The sequence below is a fragment of the Patella vulgata genome, chromosome 4, assembly GCF_932274485.2.
Source record: "Patella vulgata chromosome 4, xgPatVulg1.2, whole genome shotgun sequence".
Taxonomy (NCBI): Eukaryota; Metazoa; Mollusca; class Gastropoda; family Patellidae; genus Patella; species Patella vulgata.
Window position 1 is genome coordinate 22,446,205 of NC_065882.2, and position 24,885 is coordinate 22,471,089.

Consider the following 24,885-nt stretch of genomic DNA (forward strand, 5'->3'; position numbering starts at 1 on the left):
CGATTGCATTATAATAACACGCATCTAAAACTAATCTAGTCGCCTTCCGAACATCTGACTATAGGTAGACCACTGGCAGTGTTTTACATTTTTGTAAATATGTAGGCCCCCATTATACGTTGTCACAACAAGTATCGATAACAGCCATGCTGCATAAGGTGAGACAATGTTTACCTCATCATGTTTTTGTGTATTTGTTTTATTGGCGTTGTCTGTTCAATTGCCCTTTTCGTGTTCATCTAACCTTTTACAAAAAGCCTACCTTTAACTTTTAACTGAATATTCTTCATTTGACATTTGTAGACCATTTAACACTATAATTGATCTGTTAAAACTTTCCATTTTTTTTTAAACAATGGACTATGTGAAAATATCAATAATATTGAAATTTTAACAATAACCAGGATTTTTTTTGATTTTTTTTTTTGACTTCAATATTAAATCACCAGCGTCATAAACCGACCCGTGAGAAGCGTGATAATATTATGAGCTACCAATATAAGTATACTATAAAAGCACTAGTCAACTCTTTATCTTTGATGTCCAAAATTTGTGTCAAAGCATAGTTTGATAGCTACTCGCCGCCCCCGCCCCCCCCCAAAAAAAACAAAACAAAAAAAACAAACAAACAAAACAACAAAAAACAACAACAAAAAAACAAACAAAAAAACAAAACAAAAAACGAAACAAAAACAAGGCGTTATTTTTTTCGCTCCCCCAATAATTCGGTCTTCAAGCGCTGATACATCCGTATCAAAGAGCTTTTAAAAGATCTATTAACAGTCATTGGATTGACGTGTAGGTTTGGAATCCAGGATCGTTGTTTGCAGAGTTGCTGTACTACCATCGGGACCTTGGCAGCATTCTGTGAAATTTTTGTGTTGAAATATGTCGAAATTGTCAAACGGATCGTGAGTCAGAACCCAATTCAATTATTTTGGTCTCGGAACCTCGTAAATACTGCACGAGTCAAAGTGTTTACTTTGTAAAATTCTGGACAGATTATGTTAAAAACTTCAATATAGTGACAGCTTTTGAAATTGTATTATCTTGCCATTTAAATCAAGTTTTTGGTCTGTGAAGAAATTATGCTCAGAATGGAATATTGGCAATCTTTGTAAAACAATGAGAACGACTTTTGGGTTAGCGGGCGTACATGTTTCATTGCATATTTTCATTAGGCAGTTACGAGACCCCCCCCCCCCATCCTGTGGGAAAAATCCGAACCAAATGATTATTGCTTTTTTTTGTGAGGAGGTATGTACACAGTAATTCAGGAAACAATCCGCTGTCATCCACCTTGGGCAATTATTTTTATGGACGATTTAGTTTTGGTATTAGTTTTGGGCTGGTTTCCTATAAACTGAAGTTTGGGGCGATTTGTTGTTTATTCGGACAATGACATCTAATTACTTGATGGTTTGCAATCTAGATCCCTTGCTTCAGTCTCATCTATTCAAACGTTTGACTTTTCTACTTTGTACACTAAAATTCCCCATAGTAAATTAAAAGCCCGGTTGAAAGACATTATTCACAGTGTCTTTTCGTCTAAATCAGGTACTGCGAGATATCAATATTTAGTTGTAAATTACAATTCCACATATTTCGTTAAGAATCAGTGATTCCAAAAACAAATTCACGGCTATCAAGATAATTCAGATGTTGGATTTTTTTTAATTGACATCTTTGTTTAATTTGGAGGGGAAATATATCAGCAAGTGGTTGGCATTCCCATGGGCACCAACTGTGCACCTTTGCTTGCTGATCTGTTTCTCTATTCGTACGAAGCCGATTACATACAGACGCTCGTAAAAACTAATAAACGATCAGTCAGACTTTTTAATTTCACTTATCGATATATCGATGACGTTTTATCACTTAATAATCCTAAATTTAGTGATTATGTAGAATTCATATATCCTGATGAGCTCGAAATTAAAAACACCACTGACAGTGACAATTACGCTTCCTACTTGGATCTGCGTCTCGATTTTGACAATTGCCATAAACTGAGTGTTAAATTGTACGATAAACGTGATGACTTTGACTTTCCGATTGTTAACTTTCCATTTATTAGTAGTAACATTCCAATACCACCAGCTTATGGAGTGTTTGTGTCTCAGATAATTCGTTACGCGAGAGCTTGTTCCTTTTATTCTGATTTTTTAAGTAGATCGAGGCATTTGTCATCTAAGCTTCAACTACAAGGATACTTGCGCACTAAACTTATTAAAACCTTTAAAAAGTTTTATGGCCGTCATATTGATTTGATTGGTAAATATAACGTGTCTCTCTCGGCTATTCTAGATATATTTAATTGACACGTATACTATTACTTTCTCCCTGATAATATCTACTACATCGTTAACACAGTTCATCGCGTGCATTTTGCATACCGATAGTTCATTGGCCAATCACGCTATTTTACCGACATTCGCCTAATAGTTTGGATGCAGCTATGGCGGGTGTGGCGCCAGGCAGGGTAAGCTTACTCTTCCGGACACCTGTTACCACTGTTTGTCGTGTAATTTGTACACGAGGAGCAGTCCATTTGCTGATTACACTATTTTGCTTGAATACACTATTTTGCCTATAACGTTTTTTAGGACTTCGAATTCTGTCTTATGGTTTGGATTGTTCGTACTTGGTTTTATTTTATCTAGAAAGGGACGGCAGTTGCCTCTTTCTGTTTCCATGTTGAATTTAATTTATGCTGTGTGTTGAGTCTAGTAAGGATTGGAGTGTCTCCATTCATCAGCATGCAGGCGGAAGTATGATGGATGATGAACTAGGGGTTTATTGGTCAAAGGCTGTCAGGTAAACTTTGCCTAGAAGAGGTGAAAGTGGGCTTCCGATTGGTAATCATCTGGTTTGTTCATAGATGTCTCTCCATATGAAGTACCTGGCAGTGATACAGGTTTGGACTAGGGTGGGTATTTCGTGAACTTACATGAGTTGGTGAATTATTTGATGTTGGTATCAAAATCAGAATGCCTGTAACCTTTTTTGCCCGAGGCCGCTTTCGACGGATTTCCTCTGACGTATTCATATAGACCTTTCATAAAAAGCATGAATCGTTTGTTTTTGATTTTTCCCCCACAGCTCAAGTGAATCCGAATTTCTCCTACCAGCCTACATTTAACATTTAAATAATATTGCAACCACCATAAACAGAACGGGCGACTTTGCGACTTAATTTCATTACCTGGCAACCTATCCTTTCCTATATGTGACCTGCATTATGTGTCATGTTGCAGATCGAAATGTCGACAATATCAATAGAAAAAAGACATAAATTATATAGACTGTAAGGCACGGTATACTCGATGGGGTGTGTTGAACTTAAATCCTTTAAGCCATCTTCATGGTGGGTCGTATTATATTTACGTCATATTGTAAATTTTTACAAATATTTTTTTGGCTTCACCTCGTCTCTCATAATACATGTTACACGTGTCTAAAATTATGCATTGGGTTTTCAAGGAATTGTCATTTCCATAAACTGTTGTTTTGGAAAATATTTTAAAGCGAGATATCGGTAAAACAACAAGAAAAGAAAACATTCAGCGTGTGGTAGAGCGAAAATGTATGTCGTAAGCTAATACGTTTGCAATATACAAAACACTGGAATTGGTTATTTGGCGTTTGAAGGGGTCAGTTTGTGGTGGTCTAAGACTTATTTTCAATTTATGATGAACAAGAATAGCTACAAAGTAATATTTTATATTCTTGAATTGTGGTAAAACGGCTACCTCCAATGTCGTTCGGTTTGGGGGCTTTGTGTTTGTAGCTTATTTCAAACGATGCATTTAAGTTAAGACATCCATTATCAAAGCTCAATGTCATGCCCGAAAGTCTGTTTACATCAAGAAGGAATAATATGAGCTTTCAAGTTTTTAAAATAAATGCATTAAATTTAATGTATATATATCCTGAAAAAGAAATATAGTTTTTACAATGATTTATATCGGAGAGTGGGTTAGATAAGAAAAAATCTGGAACATAAATATCAGACAGATCTTAATTTTGATGGAGTATTGTGGCTGCCTGTGTGTAATCGTGTTTTATTAGTTCTTGTTTGGACTACATATTATAGTGGACTCTGTAGCAGTGAAAGTAATTCACCTTTCTACATGCAATGTCTTTAGATGAAAACAACTGAATTATGTTCTTAAGACTGTTGTCGAATGGAATATGAGTCTTCTTTAAAAGGAATTAATATTTGGATGTTTAAAGCGCAAATTACTCAATAGTAACCACTTAGTGGAAATGCTCTGCAACATCTGGTTTATTAGTTTTCGAAAGGTAAGAAAAGAGTCAGTATTTTAATTCTTACTAAATAAAATATTTTTTAAAAAAAAAACCCAAATAATATTGTTTAATAAATGTATAGAACTGGAAAAAAGAAGTAAACAAGTACTTATATACAAATTTAAACCGAATCCAAATAATATCTAGATCTATTTTTTTTTTAACTTTGTAAAAAGTTGAGCGTGATAAGGTTAGTTAGCGCATAGGCCTACATTAATTTTTGGGTGTTATCAATATTTTTCGGTGTATGCTATTAGCATATAGACATTTCAACAACCACCGAACAGTTATTAAATTTTCCTAAACAGTTTATTAGTTTGGCCTGAGCAGGATCTGTGAGAATAAATCGAAAACTGTTTAAGAGTCAATGATAAACTATACACAGTTACTGTTCATTTCTGAAAAAGAGATAACGGATATTTTTTCACTTCTGTGGTTAAAAATAATTCGTTTTTCAAACAGTTTTTGTTTTGATTAATATATCTCCCGTCAGATTTTAAGTCTGTAATGGTCTTATTAATTTTTATGAAATCAGATTAAATTAGATAATAATAGCATATTGGGTATAATACTAATTTAGTGGGAACAAAAAACACTTTATAGTCAATTTTCATAATATCCGCTGCCAGAGATTTGTCTCGTTAGTGTTTTTCCAGGACTCTTGGTTGCCCCCTTATCACATCTATTTACTTGATTTTCTTTCTATCATTACACTCTCAAGACAAACTGTTAATGTATTCTTGTATCAATAAATGTTGTCTGCACCTAGATTTTTTTCTTTGGATAACCTCCCTTGATTATTTAACCAATCACAAAGTACAAATACATCAGCTGACAGCTCGCGCGATCGCCTGCTTTTGTATCGGTTAGCTCATCAGCTGTGGAAACTAACGGCAAGTTATTTGGTAGAATCTCATACAGAAACAGAATATTTACTATATTCAGGTAGATATATTACTTTATGACATTTTCCCTATAACATATTTTTAAAAAGAAGAAAAAAAATATATTCGATTAAATAAATCTAGATCTAGATCTACTAACTAAATAGGCTAGGCTTGGTCCTCCTAATTTTTGAATGAAATTTCACTTGTCAAAAAAATAATTTAGGCACTGTACTTGTAGGTAGTGTGAGTGACTGGCATGTTACGCTGACCACATTTCTTTTTTTTTTTGGGGGGGGGGGGCGGGGGAAGGAACTTGTCTATAATATTTTATTGTTTATTTGTTTAATTCTCATAAATTTATGGGACGTGACCGGCCGAGTCATCGTGTCATGGACATGGTACGATGTTGTCTAAAAATAGAACGCCGGGTGCCATCCCATGTTTCTATAAATAGATTCTATAATTTCTATAATTAGCATCCGAGAAAATAGGAAATCTATATGTTATGCTCTTGAGTTCCTGAGAAATTTATTTAGATCCCATATGATCATGTTACAATAATGTATTGTGGACTCTACAGCCCATTCATCAAAGAATAATATTTGTTTTGGCTAAAATACGAAACTAATTCCAAAGGCTCCTTCAACTTAGTGTGTGCGGAAGCTCTAAAATGAAGACAATATAAATCATATGGCGTAAAGGCCTAGTATACTATAATTCAAGGATTTCTTACGAAATTATTTTGCTTTTTAAATCATAACCTGTGTTATGGGTTTAAAAGACAAATGAGCTTACAAATCATCACGTGAGTGAACTTTTCTTGAGTCAGACTGATAATAGTGATAGATATCGAAATAGCAGACAACCGAACCGACACTGAACAGGCCCGTGTAGCTGGCCAAAAAATGTTTGTTTTTATTGGGGGGGGGGGGGGGGGGGCAAGGGATTCTGGAGGCGCCGATTGTATACACTTGACGGTCCATTATAATAATTTGAAGGAGGAAATACGACTTTAGCGTACTTATTATAATTTATGAGAAAACCTAAAAGTTCGGAAGCGGGTTAGACCAGTGTGACTTGTTGGAATGGCGTCGATTTTTTCCAGCCCTTCCCCCCCCCCGCAATCTATGGGCCTGCTGTAAAGACAAATTTTGAGAATTAATTATGAATTTCTAAGGAAAAATTCACTGTACTAGTATTCTATAGATTTATAACTCAAGAAGTAGGCTATATGCCATGCAGGAATGTCTTTTCAGTTATTACCATGTAAAAGACCATGTTTACAGTGGTGTGAGTAAAGACATTATAACTGAATAAGACAAAAAATCAAAGTCATCAATTTCATTCAAGTTGTCTAAATAAAGTTTGAATACAATTAGAATGCATAAAAAAGGCATTTTTGCAGTATAATTTTAACAAAAAACCTTTTGTTTTGTCTATCAGGAAAAGACATACTTTGAGTTTGACTGCCTACACTCATTCACATTGCATAGACATGTATGATATTAACAGAGTGCTTTGAAAACTTTATTCTCTGGTTTTCTTAGTGAAAACCTCTCCATCAGTCAGTGTTTTATGCCTTGGAACAGACCAACGGAAGAGACATACAATTTGTGCGACAACCATGTGCTTTCAACTTAATTGTTTGAATTTTCCTTTCTATAAACTGTTTCTTTCTATTAAAGATACATTATGGCAGATTTTAATAGAGAGTTGGCCATTCTTGCTCTAACAGTTCAAAAATAGATGATGAAAGAAGAATATATTGAAAATTTCAGTCAAATTACTTTATTCTGAACAAAGTTATCCCCATTGTAATTTTTGACTAGAAATAGGAGTCAACTCTCTCTTCACCATCTCCGAGAATGGCCGATCGTTTGATTGACTGTAAAAACGACAGGCGTTAACTCGACCTACATAATCTCAATTCTGTAAACGCAAGTGACAAAAGAACGTATAATACCGACATCCAAACTCTCATTTTAACCACAACTAAACATAATATCAAGACCGTATATACATTGAACTTTCAATCAAATTGACTGACATACGGCCTCGCTCAACAGCGGCCTCGCTTCGTACACTCTACTTAGCCTCGATCTAAAATTTCGGGGAGTATGACGTCAAAGTAACGGTTAATCTCCTCTTACGACGCCATTTAAAAATTTAATCAATCAATGAAATCCTTTTTAAATCCAAGCCGAATACAAGCCATCCGTGGGTCTACAGAGTTGATTTTGTGCTTGTTGTGTAAACAAAGATCTAATTTATAATTTCTATGACATCTAATGCTTAAATAAAGAGTTGCAATAATCAGATTTAGGTCTTGCATAATGTATGTTAAATATATTATATGGGATTTACCTGCTTGACCATAACCCTGTCTTTGCTTTAATTGACACCTAGTGACCAGGGCTGTCGACAACCAGTATCGCAACACAATTGGCGATACATATTTTGTCTGTTGCTAATCAAAAAGTAAAATCTTAACGTTTTTGATTTGCAGTAACTGCGAATCATTAATATGCCTGTCATTTTGGATATTGACATGAAGATTAATCCACATTTTGAAGACTAGTAGGTTAAACTCAACACTTTCAACGTGTATGAATGATGTCAAATAAAATTTTATAAACAAAACTGAATTCTCCGTGTGACATTTTCTTCTGGAACTACCCAGACACAATTCATCATACTATATAATACGGGGACATAACTCTATAAATAGGGACTATTAAACTGGAAATAAGGAACCAAGTAATACAACTCATGTTGCGAGACATGTCAATTATATCAGTATTCAATTTGAAAAATATAAATCCAGTATATCCCCCACGTATTGTAAATAAAATATAAAAAGATAAATACATGTAAACTATTGTAAAATGAAAAATGAAAGTAAGAATTCCTGTAAAATATTATTGTTTATATCGTGTGTGTCTAGTTAATCTAGCTTATTCGTTAATTTCCGCTTGAACAAAAATAGTAACACGCGATAAAACTTATTAAAAGGCAGACAAAATTGTTTTCTAACAAAGATTTCTAACGTTATAAAGAAATAACAATTAAAATGAGTGGGGCTTCAGACATAAGACCTAACCAAAAGTCCACATCACATTCACAAACTGTCACAGCTACCTCTAGAAGTGCTAAAAACATCTAAGAATGAAATCTAATCAATTGTTATATGTATATCTTGTTATTTGGGTGTTTTATGTTGAAACTGAAAAACTGCTAATCAATTTCTAAATTTGCTAATCAATTTTGCCAAAATTGGACCTATGATTAGCAGTGATGCTAATCTGTAATCAACTGTGAAAAATTACCAACAGCCCTGCTAGTGACAAACTTGATAATGTGACATATGGCTAACTCAGTAACAAAGCATTAATGGAGAAGACAAATTGTTTGCAAAATTTTGATGGGGGGTTTGATGGCCGAATGGTTAGTGCGTGCACGTTGTATCATAAGGTCTGTCATTGAGTCAAAACTGACGTGGTTTCACTTTCCTGGTTGTACGTGACAAGGAGTAGGGTCGCCTGTCCAACCTCGTGGGTTTTCTCCAGATCCTCCGATTTCCTCCCACTGCTAAAGAACCCTCTGCGCAAGCGAATTATTGAAATAAAAAATTGAACCATATGTTAGTCCCGAAATAACCTAGTTTGTGTCGAGTGGACGTTAAACCCCATTTCTCTCTCCCTCTCTCTCAAAATTTTGACAGAAACAGTATTTGATATAGTCGATTTCTATTTCTTTTTTGAATAGTTAATAGGACATTTTATTCCCCATATATTGGATGGCTAATTAAAAAGCACTTTAAATTTTTACTGACCTTTCAATTTTAAAAGGATATTCTAAAGTTCAATGTTGAGAATGAGCAGTTTTACCATGTAACGGAATGGACATTTTGACTACATAATTTGATATGCTGATTTTATTTTGAATAATATTTTCCCAACGAAGTTACTTCCATGCTGATGTACAATATATAGTTTTGTTTCATGGTTGTGAAAATTTTATATGACATATTGGGTATACCATTTATTTCCATTATTTGTGTACGTTTTTTGTAAGTAATTCATGCTCTTATCAATATCATGTTAAATTTTGTTATGCCTTTAGCTTTAACAAAGGCAGGGGACTATTAAAATGTGTTTGTCTGTCTGTCACACTTTTTGGGACACAATATCTCGCCTTCTAATTGAGCTAGAATGTTCAAACTTGGTGTAGTTGTTTATTAAGTGAATGCCTTGATGGAGTTCAAGATGAGCATTTTCTGCTTAGGGTAAGCAGAGATAAGCAATTTCGTTGGTCGATGTTTTGATACACAATAACTCTTCTCCTAACTGAGGTGGAATGTTCAAACTTGGTGTAAGCGTTCATTAGATGAATGTCTTGACTGAGTTCAATGATTAACATTTCCCGCTAAGGCTAAGCAGGCTGATTTTATTGTCACACATACACTAAATGTAAATTTTCGAGAATGGTACAAGAAATAGTTGATTTAACTTACCAAACTAATTCTCTGATCTCATATGAACCAAATCTAGGAATCCACTTGTATTTCCAATCTGTTCTTAAATGTCTTTGTTCAAACCATTAAATCAGGGCTATTCTATGTTTGAATACGCACCCAGGTGATACATATGGATGAGCTATGAGTGGGGGGTGGGTGTAGTTCATTACTGATGGGCAGTATTCTGGTGAAGGTGGTCACTGTGCATTAAAAGTCCAATTCCAAATCCGTTTCAATATTCCTTTATACAGTTAAATATACATTATATACAACTTACAAGGTCATATCAAAGGGGTAATGTCTTAGCCCTATCTCTCCTCTCATCTCTTGATTTCATGTCTCCTAATGTCTGTGTAGGTTTGTTTTTTTAAAGAAACTAATTTGCATACAGACATAAGGACAATTGTTTCAACAAATAAGATTAAAGATACATGTATAGTTAGGGATAAATGTATATTGTAACGAATCAAACGAAAGAAGTTAAATTAATATAAATTTCATTGATTAAAGTTAATAATAAAATGTTATTAAACATACATTATGCAAGAGCTAAATCTGTCGCCTATTGCAGGTCTTTCTTAGGCCTAAAATGTGTTCTAAATTATTAAACATACATTATGTATTGGTACATGTATATTGAATTGAAATTGAATACAAGATTCGATAAATAAGGCTTGTATATAATTTGTAGTGACCTGTTATGGAACAGGAGCGAAAATTGCAATCTGTGATCCATATGGTGTGCAGTGTGTAGACTACAAGGTAGCACAAGTAACATTATTACATGTTGCCAATTATGACATCCTCTTGGGGAATATTGTGGGCAGTAAAAACTTGTGAATCTACACGATCTTTAAATACAGCTCTTGAAAAATTAATTCATAATATACGATGAATTTCTGAATACATAAATATGGATGTTAATTTACAATCAATTAATATTAATAGCTTAATTTCAATGCAAGTTACATGTTTAATTAGAAAATTTTAGATGCAATCAGGCGTTTTGTGCTATCAGCTGGTCAAAGTCTGACAGCTACTTATTTTGTCAGTAAGCCGGCAATGACGAATAATGGATGCAAACAGGATTGATGCTCTGCACCTTCTCTGGTTCTTTTATTGCATGTTAAATATGGTTAATATTTTGAAAATTGAAATAAATAAAGGGATAAAGGTAGGCTAAAAAAAAATCTTTCATCTTTACAAATACAAGATCTTGTCAAGAAAAAACCTTTTGAGGCATTTTTACGTACAGCAGGCTGGTAGTAAGAAGCAATTTTTGATTAAACTTGATTTCAATGACAATATAATTGTATATTATGATAGATACATGAAGTTGCTCGTTATACTGATTAATGGTGACCATGTGAAAATTTGGATGATGTAAAGATTTCAAAATAAAATAAAAGGGTCTTATAAACATGTATTTTGGCAGATATGGCAATCTGTGCAACTAAATCTAAACTAATTTTAAATTCAGCAAAAAAAGTGTTGGTTCCATATGAAAATTCCAGCAAATGTCTGTAAAATGTGACAACTAAAATGTTTTCAAGACAAAATAATACAGTGTATAGACCAATTTTACACCCACGGGTTCAGAAATCACTTATTGTAGTACTGGGTAAGCCCTTAGTTGAAGATGTTTCAGTTGCTTGTTAATTGTTATAATAATAGCTTCTTTAGAAATATTGGTCATATTGCCAAGGTTAATGGTGTTGAAGTATTTTTTTGAATCCTGTAGATTTAAATCTGTTGTCACTATTCTTGAATGTATTACTAACATGGGTTTTTTTGTCCCCCGCCTTTCGTAGAAAGCAGGGGACTATTAAAATGGATCTGCCTGCCTGTCCGTCCGTCACACTTTTTGGGACACAATAACTCTCCTTCTAATTGAGATAGAATGTTCAAACTTAGTGTTAGTGTTTACCAGGTGAATACTTTGATGGAGTTCGAAGATGAGCATTTTCTGCATAGGGTAAGCAGAGACAAGCCATTTGATTGATTGATGCTTTGGGACACGATAACTTTAGTTTGAAGATGAGCATTTCCCACTAAAACTAAGCAATTTCATTGGTCGATGCTTTGGGACAAGACAACTTTGATTCTAACTGATGGAGAGTGATGAAACTTATAGTTTCACTACCAGGTACTTCAAAAACTTAACTGAGTTTGATCGTGAACATTTTATGCTTAGACTAAGTATAGATAATCAGTTTGATTGCTCAATACTTTTAAAAAAAGATAAATGTGCAAATAATCAATATGTGCCATCTATTTATTTTGGGATTTTGGGAGGGACATCAGCCTCACTGTTGGCTTGTTTTTTTTATACTCTTAAAAACATTGTGGAAATCAACAGTTAAAGATGCCAAGCAATATATAAGAGCCTAAGAAAACTTTTTTCTAATCTTAAGAAAATATTTTTGTAATGTATTATGATTGATTCTATTTTGATTCTTTTCTCCTACATGTATGTTATAATGCATTACAATACTGTGTTATTTCTTTGTTTAAAACATCAATAAAACTCAAATAAATTGAAGAAGTCTAAGCTTAAAACTGTTTGTTAGAGAAACAAATATAGCTGTTTGACAAAGTTTTTCCGTTGATATAGCAACCAGTGCAATGTAAAATAAAAATTTTACAATCATATTATTGTTCTCTTAACAAAGAAATACATAGAACACCACTAAACTGAGCTAATATGTTAAAAATTGATCTAACTAATAGTGATTATAAAATATAAAAAAAAAGAAACCTGAACACGTAGAACAAAAAGTGGCATGGGAAGGAAAATAAAATTTGTACCACTGTGTAACATTCATTTTTTTTTTAAATTTTTTTTTTACTAACTTAACTTATAAAATTGATGGAATGAAAATTATTTTGCATTTATTATAAGCTTAATATTTTCTTTTCTTTTCAGTTAATACCTCAGTTCGCTCCTGGTAGTGTCACCATGTTGTCCGGGTTATTCAGGGCTCATGGTCAATTCTGTGCCTCCCATCCATGGGAGGTTATAATAGGAACAGTCACCATTACACTATGTCTAATGTCCATGAGTTTATTTACAAGCTCAGAAAAAGTATGTGGCTGGAATTATATTTGTCCTCACGAAGATTTACAACTGAATGTAAGTAGACTATAAACTTTAATGTGAATTTGAGATGTACATGTATTTTACTTGAAGAATTATTCAATTAATTAAAGAGCACATCAAGTGAGAAAACAATATTATATGTATGTATATATAGCCAGTGGTTACTATATACACGTTACGGCAAGTACACACCAATATGAATAATATTAATCAAGCTATCTTCAGTTAAAGTCGCAAATATAGACCTGCTGTAAAAACGACTTTGCCAAATATTCCATAATTACCTATACACACCGTGATGTGTACTCATTAATGCCTGACTGATTCCTTAATCCCCTAATTAAATAAAACAATTAACTAGGGATAATGTGATTTGTAATTTATTTTAATTTTAGATCCTATTTAGAATTTGTTTTACGCCTCCCTTCCTCGGGCCCAACCTTCCACACAAGTCATAAAAAATATGCCGCATGTGCCTACTCGTGGTTTATCCATTGTCAGACATTTCCATACGGCCACATTTCCAATTTCCATGTAGACGTATATTGTCGTCACTTCTGTCTGCGTGTCCGTTAAAAGTTAACGTTTAATTATCGGACATATGAAAACATTATAATATGTTGAATAATTTTAATCAGATTGCTGATTGGTGTGAACTTGCGGTAATGTATATAGTAACCACTGACTGACTATATGTAATATTGTTCTCACTTGATTTGCTTTTTAAGATAAAATATTCAGATAAATCAATCTACTTAAAAGTTGTAAATCCATTTCAATAAGAAACTTAAGTCAGGAAAAACAAATGAAATGGGGTGTAACGTCCTACTTTTCTGCACTAACCGAGCTATTGAAGTAAATGTTGCCTGGACAGTAATTGAACTCCGAACAGTCAAGGTTTCTTTTACGTTCATGTCAATATGTACATAGAGAACATCTTTTTTTTTGTCCCATTCGAATGATTACACACTTTTCCTTGCCATGCTCTCCATCCTCCACCAGTGTACAAGGGGGGAAACCATGATGAGGATCCTGGGAACTATCTCGACCAACGTCGGGATCGAACCCCAGACCTCTTAGTTAATGATCCAGCGCCTTACTTACAGAGCCATTGTTAATTAGCCACTGTGACTCCAAATTTAGAAAAAAGAACTGAGCCCTGTTTCTCGAAATCTTAACCAAAGATAAAATCCAAATTTTAGTAGATATTTCAATTTTGATAGGCTAAGCACTAAAATCAATCTTATATTATCCAATCAAATGACAAAAATTTGGATTTTATCTGAGTTAAAATTTCGTGAAACAGGCCCCAGGGTTGTAACTGGGTAGTATAGTGGCTAAAGAAAAATATTGATGTTGCTTTGAAATAACAATAGAAATATGATAAGAATTTGAGCTGAACAAATACATTAATTAATGTCTCTAGACCCCAAAGATAGTACACTGAGAAAGGATAAATTTGATTGCATGGTTTGATCTTCATACTAGTAGTGATATTAGGTCTGGTGTGGTGTATTATTATATTTTGTCTATGATATTATATTTTTTTTTTCAGCCTGATGTAAAGAGTTCAGATCTTATTATAATGACAATAACTAGATGTCTTGCTGTAATTTATATTTATCTTCAATTTAGAAATTTACGACGTCTAGGTTCCAAGTACCTTTTAGGTTAGTAATACTTGTACCTTAAAGATGTCTTCCCGCGTACAAACTGGGTGATTTAATGGTATATATGGACTAAAATATATTTAAACTAATTAATTTGTCATAACTTTGCTTCAAATCCTTCTCAAACATTGTAATTGCGAAGGAATGTCCTGCTATAAAAATTCGATCAAACCAGGTCATGTTTACGTCACGTGACTTACCTCTCTTGGAAATCAGAAGAGAATTCATTGCATACATAAGCCGAGGTTGTCTTTTGTCGCTTACTATTTATTACAAATATCAAATCCTAATTAAATTCTCGGATTATCCACTACCCGTGTCTTTTTCCGTCATTTTTATCTCAGAAATTGTTGTATGTCTAACTCTTCATAAAGTTTATCAACTTACATCAAGCGCTCAATGTTCGCGTGTGACCTTTGACATCATGCGTGCAGAAATTCCTAATCGTCAGGCTGTTGATTAGCCGAACTCTTACATTTTTGTCCTGTATACGCTCCATGAGTGTTTTTCGGGGAATCCAGTATTTTTCTAGTAAGATTGGGTATCTCTACTTTCCATATATACCAAAATTACTATACTTTTATTGGAAATAACCACCCGATAAATACTTTTCTGGGAACCCATCTTTAAAATTCAATATTTTTTATATGCAAACTTAGATTTGATTTTGGACAGATTTTCATGATATATTTAGAATTTATAAAGCTACTTTTTTCTTTTCTGTAGGTATTTCTGGAGTGTTCACCATTTTTTCTAGTTTTGTGTTCAGCATGGCTGTTATTCATCTACTTGGCAATGATTTAACAGGACTTGAGTAAGTGCATATGTTCATATACATCTATTCCAAATTTTAAGATACATCATTTATTAACAAAGGAAAATAGCAACTCATCCCAATAGAAATTAAATTGTGTTTTGAAACTTTTACTGAATTAGCCAGGAGTAGTTTTCGTAAAATAACTCAATCTGATTAAATTACAGATCTATATTTCGTTTCGTTTTTTTATACTTTCGATGGCCTACACTACATGAAGATCTGACAAGTTATTGCGATAGGTCATGACAGGGGTCAAAAGACCGACTTATTACCCTATGACGTCCGACATTTGATTAACCAATTAGCATTGATGTTACTAGTGGATTACCCACAGTTCCTTGAAAAACACGCCTAAAGCTTGCCGTAACGGACCGTTTCATTGGCTTATCCCTGACGCCATTCAGAACACGAGTTAAATAACAACTCTTCCAGATCCAAGTGTAGTAAAGACAAGTAAAACGAAATTTTGAACTATAAAAACGAAACGAAATAGGATCTGTGTTTTAACCAGATTGTAAAATAACTGTATATCATCCAAGACCTTCATTGCATTTTTTCCATTTACGAAATTTGCTGTCAAGAAGGAATGGAATTTGCATATGATTCATTGGCTGATAGACTTGAATTTTGTACTGAGTAGATTAGTCTCTATCATACAGAAAAATATTCTATGGATATTAGTCCGATGTGTTGTTGCATTGTCAACATTTTAGAATAATGGGAGATTGGCTAGATTAACCAGTCTTTTACATTATCATAAACAAAGTCTGAGGTAACTAGTCTTAAATTCAGATGTTGGCGCCCATGATGGGAGACTGCATTTTTCGAATTTTAAATCTAACTCCATTTACGAAATTTGCTGTCTACTAGGAAAGGAATTTGCATGATTCATTGGCTGATATACTTGAATTTTGTACATAGTAGATTAGCCTCTATCATCCAGAAAAGTATTCTATGAATATTCGTTTGGATGCGTTGATGCATTGTCAACTGGCTGGATTACCAATACCAGTATTTTACATTATCAAAGTCTAAGGGAGGTAACTAGTCTTAAAACATGATGTTGCCGCCCACGAAATTAATTTAATGCCATTTCAGAAAATCCATTTGATTTCATTGGCACTTCAATATTCAACAATCTTATTTTTTTTTTTTATTGTAAAATTTCTTTCTTCGTGGACCATATCTATATTTTTTTTTTTTTTTTAATTAATCCTAATTCGTCGTCACGATTCATGTTTGTTTATATTATTGCAAGAATTGTGGGATTTATTGCGGGAAGGAGTGCAACTCTTACTTGACTTGGCCAAAATACTGGATAATCAACCATATAAATATAAAAAAAAAAAAACCTCCTGCTAGGCATGGACAATGGAACTTTCGTCAGATATTGACAATGGTCCCAGACCCTCCATACATTGAAGACTAGGAGGTGGTGGGTGACCAAAACTAATAGTTAGGGCTGTGTATTGTGGCCAAGAATCGTATGCGATATATTGCAGTATTGCAATACTTTGATAAAGTCAGGGTTTATCACAGTTTTATTTTGAATGGTTTTATTGATTTTACACTTATCGTTTACTGCAAGGCCTATAATATGACTGTTTATGTGAATACACATTTCACTTTATTGGTTTTTACAACTTGGGTCTTGTCTTTGCAGACTTATTGTTTATTACAAAGCCTAAATAATATGACTGATTATGAAGTCTTTATAAAGTCTAACATTTGATGTAAAATAAATGTAGAAAGATATCAATATGGCAAAAATGTATTGATTCAGTTTATCGCGGACGATCGTATTGCAATAATAGCAATATTTTTTGACAGCCCTACTAATAGTAGATATAATTGAATTTTTGTGGTCTAAGGGGAGATAATATGATGTTAGGGTAATGTAGCAAGAGTTATCCCCCTTCAATCCTATTTGTTCCTCTGACAGAATAGCAGATTGATTTTATATACAGTAAGAAATCAACAAGTTTAGAATGCAAGACTCTTAAAGTACTGAGGTATGAATGTGCCAGAATATGCTGGTAAAGATTTATACAATCAAAAGTTTTTTCTTTATTAAAAAGCATTTTTCTCCAGAAATTAAACATCTCTATCAATCTTTCCTGCTCTGCTTTATTGATGGAGCATTTTAAAATATTATCAATCTGGCCTGTTCTGATTTATTGATGAAGCATTAATATTAGTATGAATATATGTTATATATTTGATATTTTTCTTGGTTTTTCAGTGAAGCTCTTCCATTTTTTTTATTACTCATTGATTTGTCTAAAGCTAGTGCCTTGGCAAGATTTGCCCTAAGTTCGTCTTCTCCTGAAGAAGTAAAAGATAATATAGCTAAAGGAATGGCTATTATAGGACCTTCTATAACATTAGATGCAATCGTCGAAACACTAGTCATAGGTGTAGGAACACTGTCAGGTATGTTCCAATATGGAATTTTATTTCATGCAAGTTAGTAGGTTAAGTGGAATGTCTAAGCTTACTATCCATATAAGCTTATTTAAGCTTATCATGGGGATACAATTTTCAATTTTAACCACAGATATTCTCAACAACTTAGGTCTTTTTTACTGATGTGCTAACAAGCAAGGTGTCATATAACATGTAGCTTTTCCTCTCAGGTTAAACCTGTAAGTATTTTTGATGGGTGGAGCATTGTTTGTTTACAGGTTTAAACCAATCATCATGATCAAACAAACTTCTATTCATATTAGATCTTCTCTCATACATGTCCTTAAAAATATTTCACTTGTAGAGAGTGGTTGTGATTTAGCAAATTTTTTGGATAAGATTTTAATAATTCTATTTTTTTTCTTCTGCAGGTTTAAGACAGTTAGAAACAATGTGCTGTTTTGGTTGTCTTTCCGTTATTGCCAATTATTTAGCTTTTATGACATTTTATCCAGCTTGCCTTGCCCTTGTTTTAGAGGTAAATATTCATATGTTCTTATTCTTTAACCTTAATGAAAATTTAATTTATCCAAGGGCATTAATCTAAAGAATATTTGATTGATAATAATATACTTGACTGATGTTATTATTTTTAAGTTGTCAAGAGATAGAAATCAAGGAAAACCTTTGTGGCAATTACAGAAAATATCAAAAATATTACAAGAGGAAGAGGAAGAGAAAAAACCTAATCCAGTTACTCAGAGAGTTAAAATAATAATGGTAAGTTATGCACATAGAATTTTATTTCTAGATTAATTGAATTTTTATGCCAGTAAGAAATTTTATTTTCATGTAGATGACAATCAAGAGATTGTACAGTATGTGAATCATACGTAAACCTTGTAATCCACAAAACCTTGAAACTGAGTAAATGATGCAAGTCCAATTACATGTCCAGTACTTAACATTTGCAGATATTTTTATGATTTATTACTGTGTGAAAAGGAAATTATGGAAATGTTTTAGCCATGACGTGTGTTATCAGGCTTATGTCTGGAAACACATGTGACATAATATACTAAGCAGCAAAAGAAACGTCAGTTTGGTATGTTACTCTGAATAGACGCATTGCATAAAACTTGCCAAATGTTTTTATTGTATATTTGTGACCACATCTCCAACTTTACCTGAGCAATAAGTAAGGCTGGGAATCGATATGAAATTTCAATATCGATTATCGGCAAGAATTTGTCAGCGATTATCGATAATAATCGATTATCTTTTTTCGGAAAAATTCGAACTTTACCGACCTGTTATTTGTGTTGATCGAGTTACAGTAGTGTTATTATCCTAGTCTAATACTGTGCCGATGTACGTAAAAAAATCAATTAATGTAAAATAATTAGTTGCTAAATGTAGGACTAACTTGAGTATTATTCTAAGTTCTGTTCTTGATTCATTTGAACCTTTTTTTATCTCAGATAAATACAAAGACAATACATGGTTTCTCTTTGCAAGTGACTGGCGATCACACAGTGTTACTACTAATAGAATAAAATAAAATAGAAGGCGTCTATTGATTGGACAATAAAAAAATAATTACGGGCTTTCAAAGTAGAATTTTTATGATTGGTTAATTTAGATGAAAACCAAAGTAGAATTCTTCCACGAAATTACGAGAGATATAGATATTTTCCCTGGAAGTCAAAAACGTGTTTTGTATGGGCTGTATCTGACATGATTTAGTAATAAAAGCGGAGTTGATCATTAATAATACAATTAGTTTTATCTTGAAAGCAGACGATTTCTCTACAAATCAACCAAGAACAAAGAAGAAGATAATTCTAATTTTACTATATATCACATGCGATTGTCATTGTTCACAAAGTGCGTGACCTATTTTAATTTCAACTAGTAATAACAACAAAAACAACGAAAATATTAAAATAATGTATTTAATCTTAAAGTTTAGTTTTTTACAATAATATATTTAAAATGTGGCAGTTTGTAAGCAGAGGAGGGAAATAGTTGTGTTGACGTTGTGTATTCATTCATTCGTCTGCTAATGCCAGACTACAGCAAGTTCAGTCATGTGAAAGTGACCGTAACTTGCCGTCAGAAGGTAAATATACCGATAATCGATATTTGAATATCGATTATCGTATCGCTAAATAACTTCTAACGATTATCGATTATATCGATATTTTTGCACAGCCTTAGCAATAAGGCTCCTTCCCAAACACAGAATTGAACCCAGGAAATGTTCTCAAAATCACAACCTGACTTCTGAGATGGTAATGTGTTCTCTATGATTTTCATGTAACTCATGCTGCAAGTGCTGTTCAATGGAACCAGCACTATAAAATGCACCCACGTACCTGGTTGAATCATTCACATTACAACGTCAGCAGCATGTCACGACCTACGACAGCTCAAAGGAACCAGGCGCTTGGAAGACTCAATGCTGGCCACACTGCCCAAACCGTTGCCAATCACTTCCAGGTCAATGTTCGGACCATCTACAGACTTCAGCAACGCTTTCGGGCCACCAACACCATGGATGATCGTCTCTGAACTGGTAGACCAAGGGTTACCACAAGGTGCAGAATCCCTTCACACAGGCATCTGAGACAGCACGTCAGACAGTGGAAACACACAGAAGATCCATCAGTACCGATACAGTAAGCTGACGTCTTACCAGAGAGAATATCCATCGCCGTACATCTTACCGTGGACCGATCCTTACCCCTCGCCATCGATGTCTACAGTTTGCCCAACAACACCAGAACTGTCGACACAGGCAATGGAGAACTGTTCTGTTCACAGATGAGAGTCGGTATTGCGTATATCAACTGCAGATGGCAGGACCAGAATATGGCGTCGACGTGTCCAGCATTATTCTGACCAATGTGTCATGGAACGAGACTCATGGGGAGGTCCAAGCATAATGGTTTGGGGTGGAATCGGCCTGAACCAGAGAGTGGGTCATGTGGTGTTCCAAAATCTTGGTCCAGGGTGAGGAGGCGACATCACAGCAGTGCGCTACATCGATCAAGCTCTCAGACCCCACATCATACCACATTTCGCACGTTTACCAGCATGACAATGCCCGTGCCCACACCGCCAGAGTTACTTGGGACTTTCTACAGCAGAACAGTGTCAATGTTATGCACTGGCCAGTCCTTAGTCCGGAATTAAACCCGATTGAACAACTGGAGACCAACCACAGCCGATGGATTGCGGCAGGATTTTCTGAGAGCGTGGTTCCAGGTACCAATGGCGTTCATCATTCGTCTGGTCCACTCCATGTACAGACGCTGCGCTGCTGTTATTGACACTTGCGGTGAACACACCAGATACTGATGTATAGACTGTGTACAGACTCTTCTTGTAATGTCTTGGAATTGTAAAGAATTAATCACTAATGTCAGTAATGTGTCAACATACTGTTCACAAAAAATTACTTTGATCCATTTAGTAAGTCGTTTTCTAGAATGATTTGATTAAAGTACCTCTCTGATTTTGAAATCGTACTGACGGGGTTTTTTTTTGCTGTTTACGGGGTAGTGTAGTAAAACAATTGAGCCAGTAAGACTATCTTCAGATAATGACTTAATATGTGTATTCATTTGTTTAGTCTGCAGGATTAGTGTTAGTACATGCTCACAGTCGTTTTTCTGCTGGATTTACATCATCAAATACCAATCCTACTTTAGATGCTAGGTTTCCATCAACAGAACAAGTTTTTATGGATAAACAAATCAACCCTGACCTGCCATTGTGGCAATTTTATCTTTTCAAGTAAGTTTTTTTTTTTATTCCTCTTAAATGCAATTCTACTATGTCCTGTCATGTTCTTAAGGTTTTGAAATGCTAGAAGGCCTAGTGATAGGTCAAATTGGTGTGAAATAGCTTTTAGATTTGCATTTTAAATAGTAATACATTATTGAAGAATAAGATGTAATGACAATTTAATTAAATAGGCAGTTGATGTCTCAAATGAATATTTAGAAAATGTGCATGTTAAAGCTGTTGGTATTATGTAATTATCCAAGTATAAAGAAACCTGCATGAAGTATAGCTGGTTTGTACGAAAAAGATGGCAGAATTATTATTCATTGTTGTGAAATCTACAGAGAAAATTAATCTCAATGGCTATAGGATTGATTGATTTAAACCAAAATGTTTTTTTTATTTAAAGAATCTCTATATTTAATCTTTTCTGTCTCATGTTGAAGCTCAATCTAATTAAAACACAGATTTTGTTTCGTTTTTTGTAGTTCAACATTTCGTTTTACTTGTCTTTACTACACTAGGATCTGGAAGACTTGGTATATTACCTGTGTTCTGGTTGATGTCAGGGATTAACTAATGAAACAGTCTGTTGCAGCAAGTTCTTGACGTGCTATGTGCGGAACTGTGGATATCCTACTAGAAACATCAACCCTGATTGGTTAATCAAATCTCTGACGTCATGGGGGTCAAAAGCCGCTCGTATGACCCCCGACACGACCTCCCACTACAACTTGCCAGATTTTCATGTAGTAGAAACGAAATATAGATCTGTAGTTTAATCAGGCTTTAAGTTTTCATTGTGTTCATGTGTTTCATTTTTCAGGCTTCTTACTTTCAATACAGAATATAGTATAACGCTATGTTTGGCTATTATATTAGCTATAAAGTATGTATTCATGGATGATAGTGTTGATCGTGAAGTCCAGAAACTATTACAGTCTCATAGTGATATTAGCTCAGACACTAATAATGAATCCAAGTCACAGAGTAATGGTAAGTTCCATTTTTCTACACCTTAAATAGGAGTAGTTGCCGGGTGACTTCAAATTGATTTGACCTGAAATAAAATAGGGTTTAACATTCTACTTTTCTGCACCAACTGAGCAGTGTGTTATGAGGTAAATTTTGACCAGACAATGGCACAGCAGCATACTAATTTTCGAATTGCAACCGGCAAGGGTTCTTCTACGTGCACTCCAACATGCACATGGGACCTAGGTTTTGCATCTCGTCCAAAAGACTAGAGGCTGATCTTGGCAAGGTCCTGAATCCTGCACCACCGACAATGGGAAATAAGCCGGAAAATCCTGAGGAACTTTTTAGTAACCCTGACTATATCTGATTATTTGCTTTTGATTTTGGCAGGTCATATTCCAGTAATAATGACTGAAGAAGATTTTAAACATGATGCATCCTTTATTATTGGTGGTGATGATAGTGATGATGGTGATTATGATAGTAAAGAAGATAAAGAGACACAGACAGAAACTATGTATGATTTTAAACCCTTAGATCTTGTTAAATCATCACTTCCACCACGTACTCTAGATGATTGTCTTGTTACAATGAAATCAGATGTAAGTAAAACTAAAAACTTCATTGAAAGAGCCATAATGATTATGATATGATAGATATGTTAATGTTCATATTGATGGAACTTGTTTTTGACATTTTGGATTATCTGTGCTGTATTTGTATATTTTATTTTGCAGCTTAAAGCCGAATAGAATAATTTCAAATATTAAGTACCGGTAGTAGTCCATTATATTTTATTAATCCTATTGATTAATTTTTAGGATGGTCCTAATAGTTTAACAGATGATGAAATTTTAATGTTAGTAGAGAAGAAACACATTCCAGCATACAAACTAGAAAATATGTTAAGTAATCATGTCAGAGGTGTAGATATACGGTAAGTGTATTGTTTTATTGAACAATTTAAAATGGTGTATGTTGAACAAGCGAGTTCAATTAATTGCATTAGATCTAGCTTTGGTTAATAAGTCATTTTCCACCATTGAAGTTATAATAAATGCTGGGTGATATTTATGTCTTCAATGGGGAACAGTTGCTTCTAGACTCTGGTGTGAAGGGCATAAATTTTCCTCATATGTCTAAATAGGTTAATTAATAATATATTTTTTCCCCAGATTTATATTTTGCACAAATATTAGTGACATATTAAATTTGTTTGGCACAATATTTGAATATATTTCATTTTATACCCTTATTATTTAACAATATGTATTGAAATAGGCTAAATTATGACTGGGCTGAAATCTTGTTTTTTTTCCCAAAATGATCCCTGATACTAAAAACGTGAAGTATTATTTTGAAAATTTTATTCAAACATTGGTCATCTTATTCTTTGTATATTTCAGGAGAAAATTGATATCCGAAAACTTAGTAGATAAAGAATCATTAAACAAATTACCTTTCATGCAATATGATTATACTTTTGTAAGTTGATTTTATCTACAGCCACATGAAAAGATAAAGAAACTTCATCTTAAGTTGTTAAATTGTTTTAATGGTTATAATTTTTATCCATAGCTCTATGGGATTTGGGTTTTGGGGTTTTTTTTGGTTTTTTTCAAAATAAGTTTGCAAGCACTTTTTCATAGCTCTTTTCTTTTTTTATATGCTGATATTTTATTGCGGTCATATATTGCTGTTACGCATGTCCGTACTCCAACGGTCTGTAATTTGCATTTTTTGTTGGCACATCTTTTCGAAATTGATGTGTTGACTATCTCATTTTAATAAAGAAACTGATGGATTTACAACTAAGCTTCCAAATATTCTCCTTTGTTATGAGATCTCATTAGCAGTTTCTAGGTTTCATTTATCCTATATAAATGAAGAACCACAATGAATTTCAACTATTTTGATAGTTATTCTTAGATCATAACTGCTTGGACAACGCTGCTGACGGGTATGTGTTTTGTTGCCCGGCAGCCTATGTTTTTGAAAGTCTACGAACTGTTATCAATTTATATTAATAATGCAATAATGATAATACATTGACTATTGTAGGTTGAAGGAGCTTGCTGTGAGAATGTGATAGGTTATATGCCAGTACCTGTAGGTGTCGCCGGTCCATTATTATTAAATAATAAAAAATATTATATTCCTATGGCAACCACAGAAGGTTGTTTAGTAGCTAGTACTAATAGAGGTTGTAGAGCAATTGAGGTAAGATATATTAAATATTTTTACTATTATTTAATTTTTACAAAAATAAGGACTGACAATAGTTTTTATAGATGGTAATCTAGATGATTAAAAGGAAAACATAGTTTAGATGCTATTTTGATCAAAATGTTCATGGATGGAAATAAATCATTGTTTTGGCTCGATCAAAGCTTAAAAAACATGGCATG

The 24,885-nt window shown here is 33.7% G+C and overlaps 1 protein-coding gene across 1 annotated transcript; it reads left to right on the top strand.

Moving 5' to 3' along the window:
* Window positions 1–23,418, top strand: LOC126817480 (3-hydroxy-3-methylglutaryl-coenzyme A reductase). Its single transcript, XM_050544491.2, has 11 exons — window positions 1–158; window positions 12,641–12,847; window positions 14,370–14,484; window positions 15,211–15,298; window positions 17,544–17,734; window positions 18,139–18,245; window positions 18,365–18,487; window positions 21,345–21,508; window positions 22,326–22,495; window positions 22,868–23,079; window positions 23,299–23,418. Exons 1-11 carry the CDS (start codon window positions 147–149, stop codon window positions 23,416–23,418), a joined length of 1,509 nt encoding a protein of 502 aa, XP_050400448.1. The 5' UTR covers window positions 1–146.
* The last annotated feature ends 1,467 nt before the right edge of the window (window positions 23,419–24,885 follow it).

Bases quoted from the DNA above. Each gene is read 5' to 3' on its own strand.
- LOC126817480 (XM_050544491.2), top strand. The intron at 18,246-18,364 runs GTAAATATTCAT...ATTATTTTTAAG, and splicing joins GCCTTGCCCTTGTTTTAGAG to TTGTCAAGAGATAGAAATCA. The intron at 18,488-21,344 runs GTAAGTTATGCA...TCATTTGTTTAG, and splicing joins AGAGAGTTAAAATAATAATG to TCTGCAGGATTAGTGTTAGT.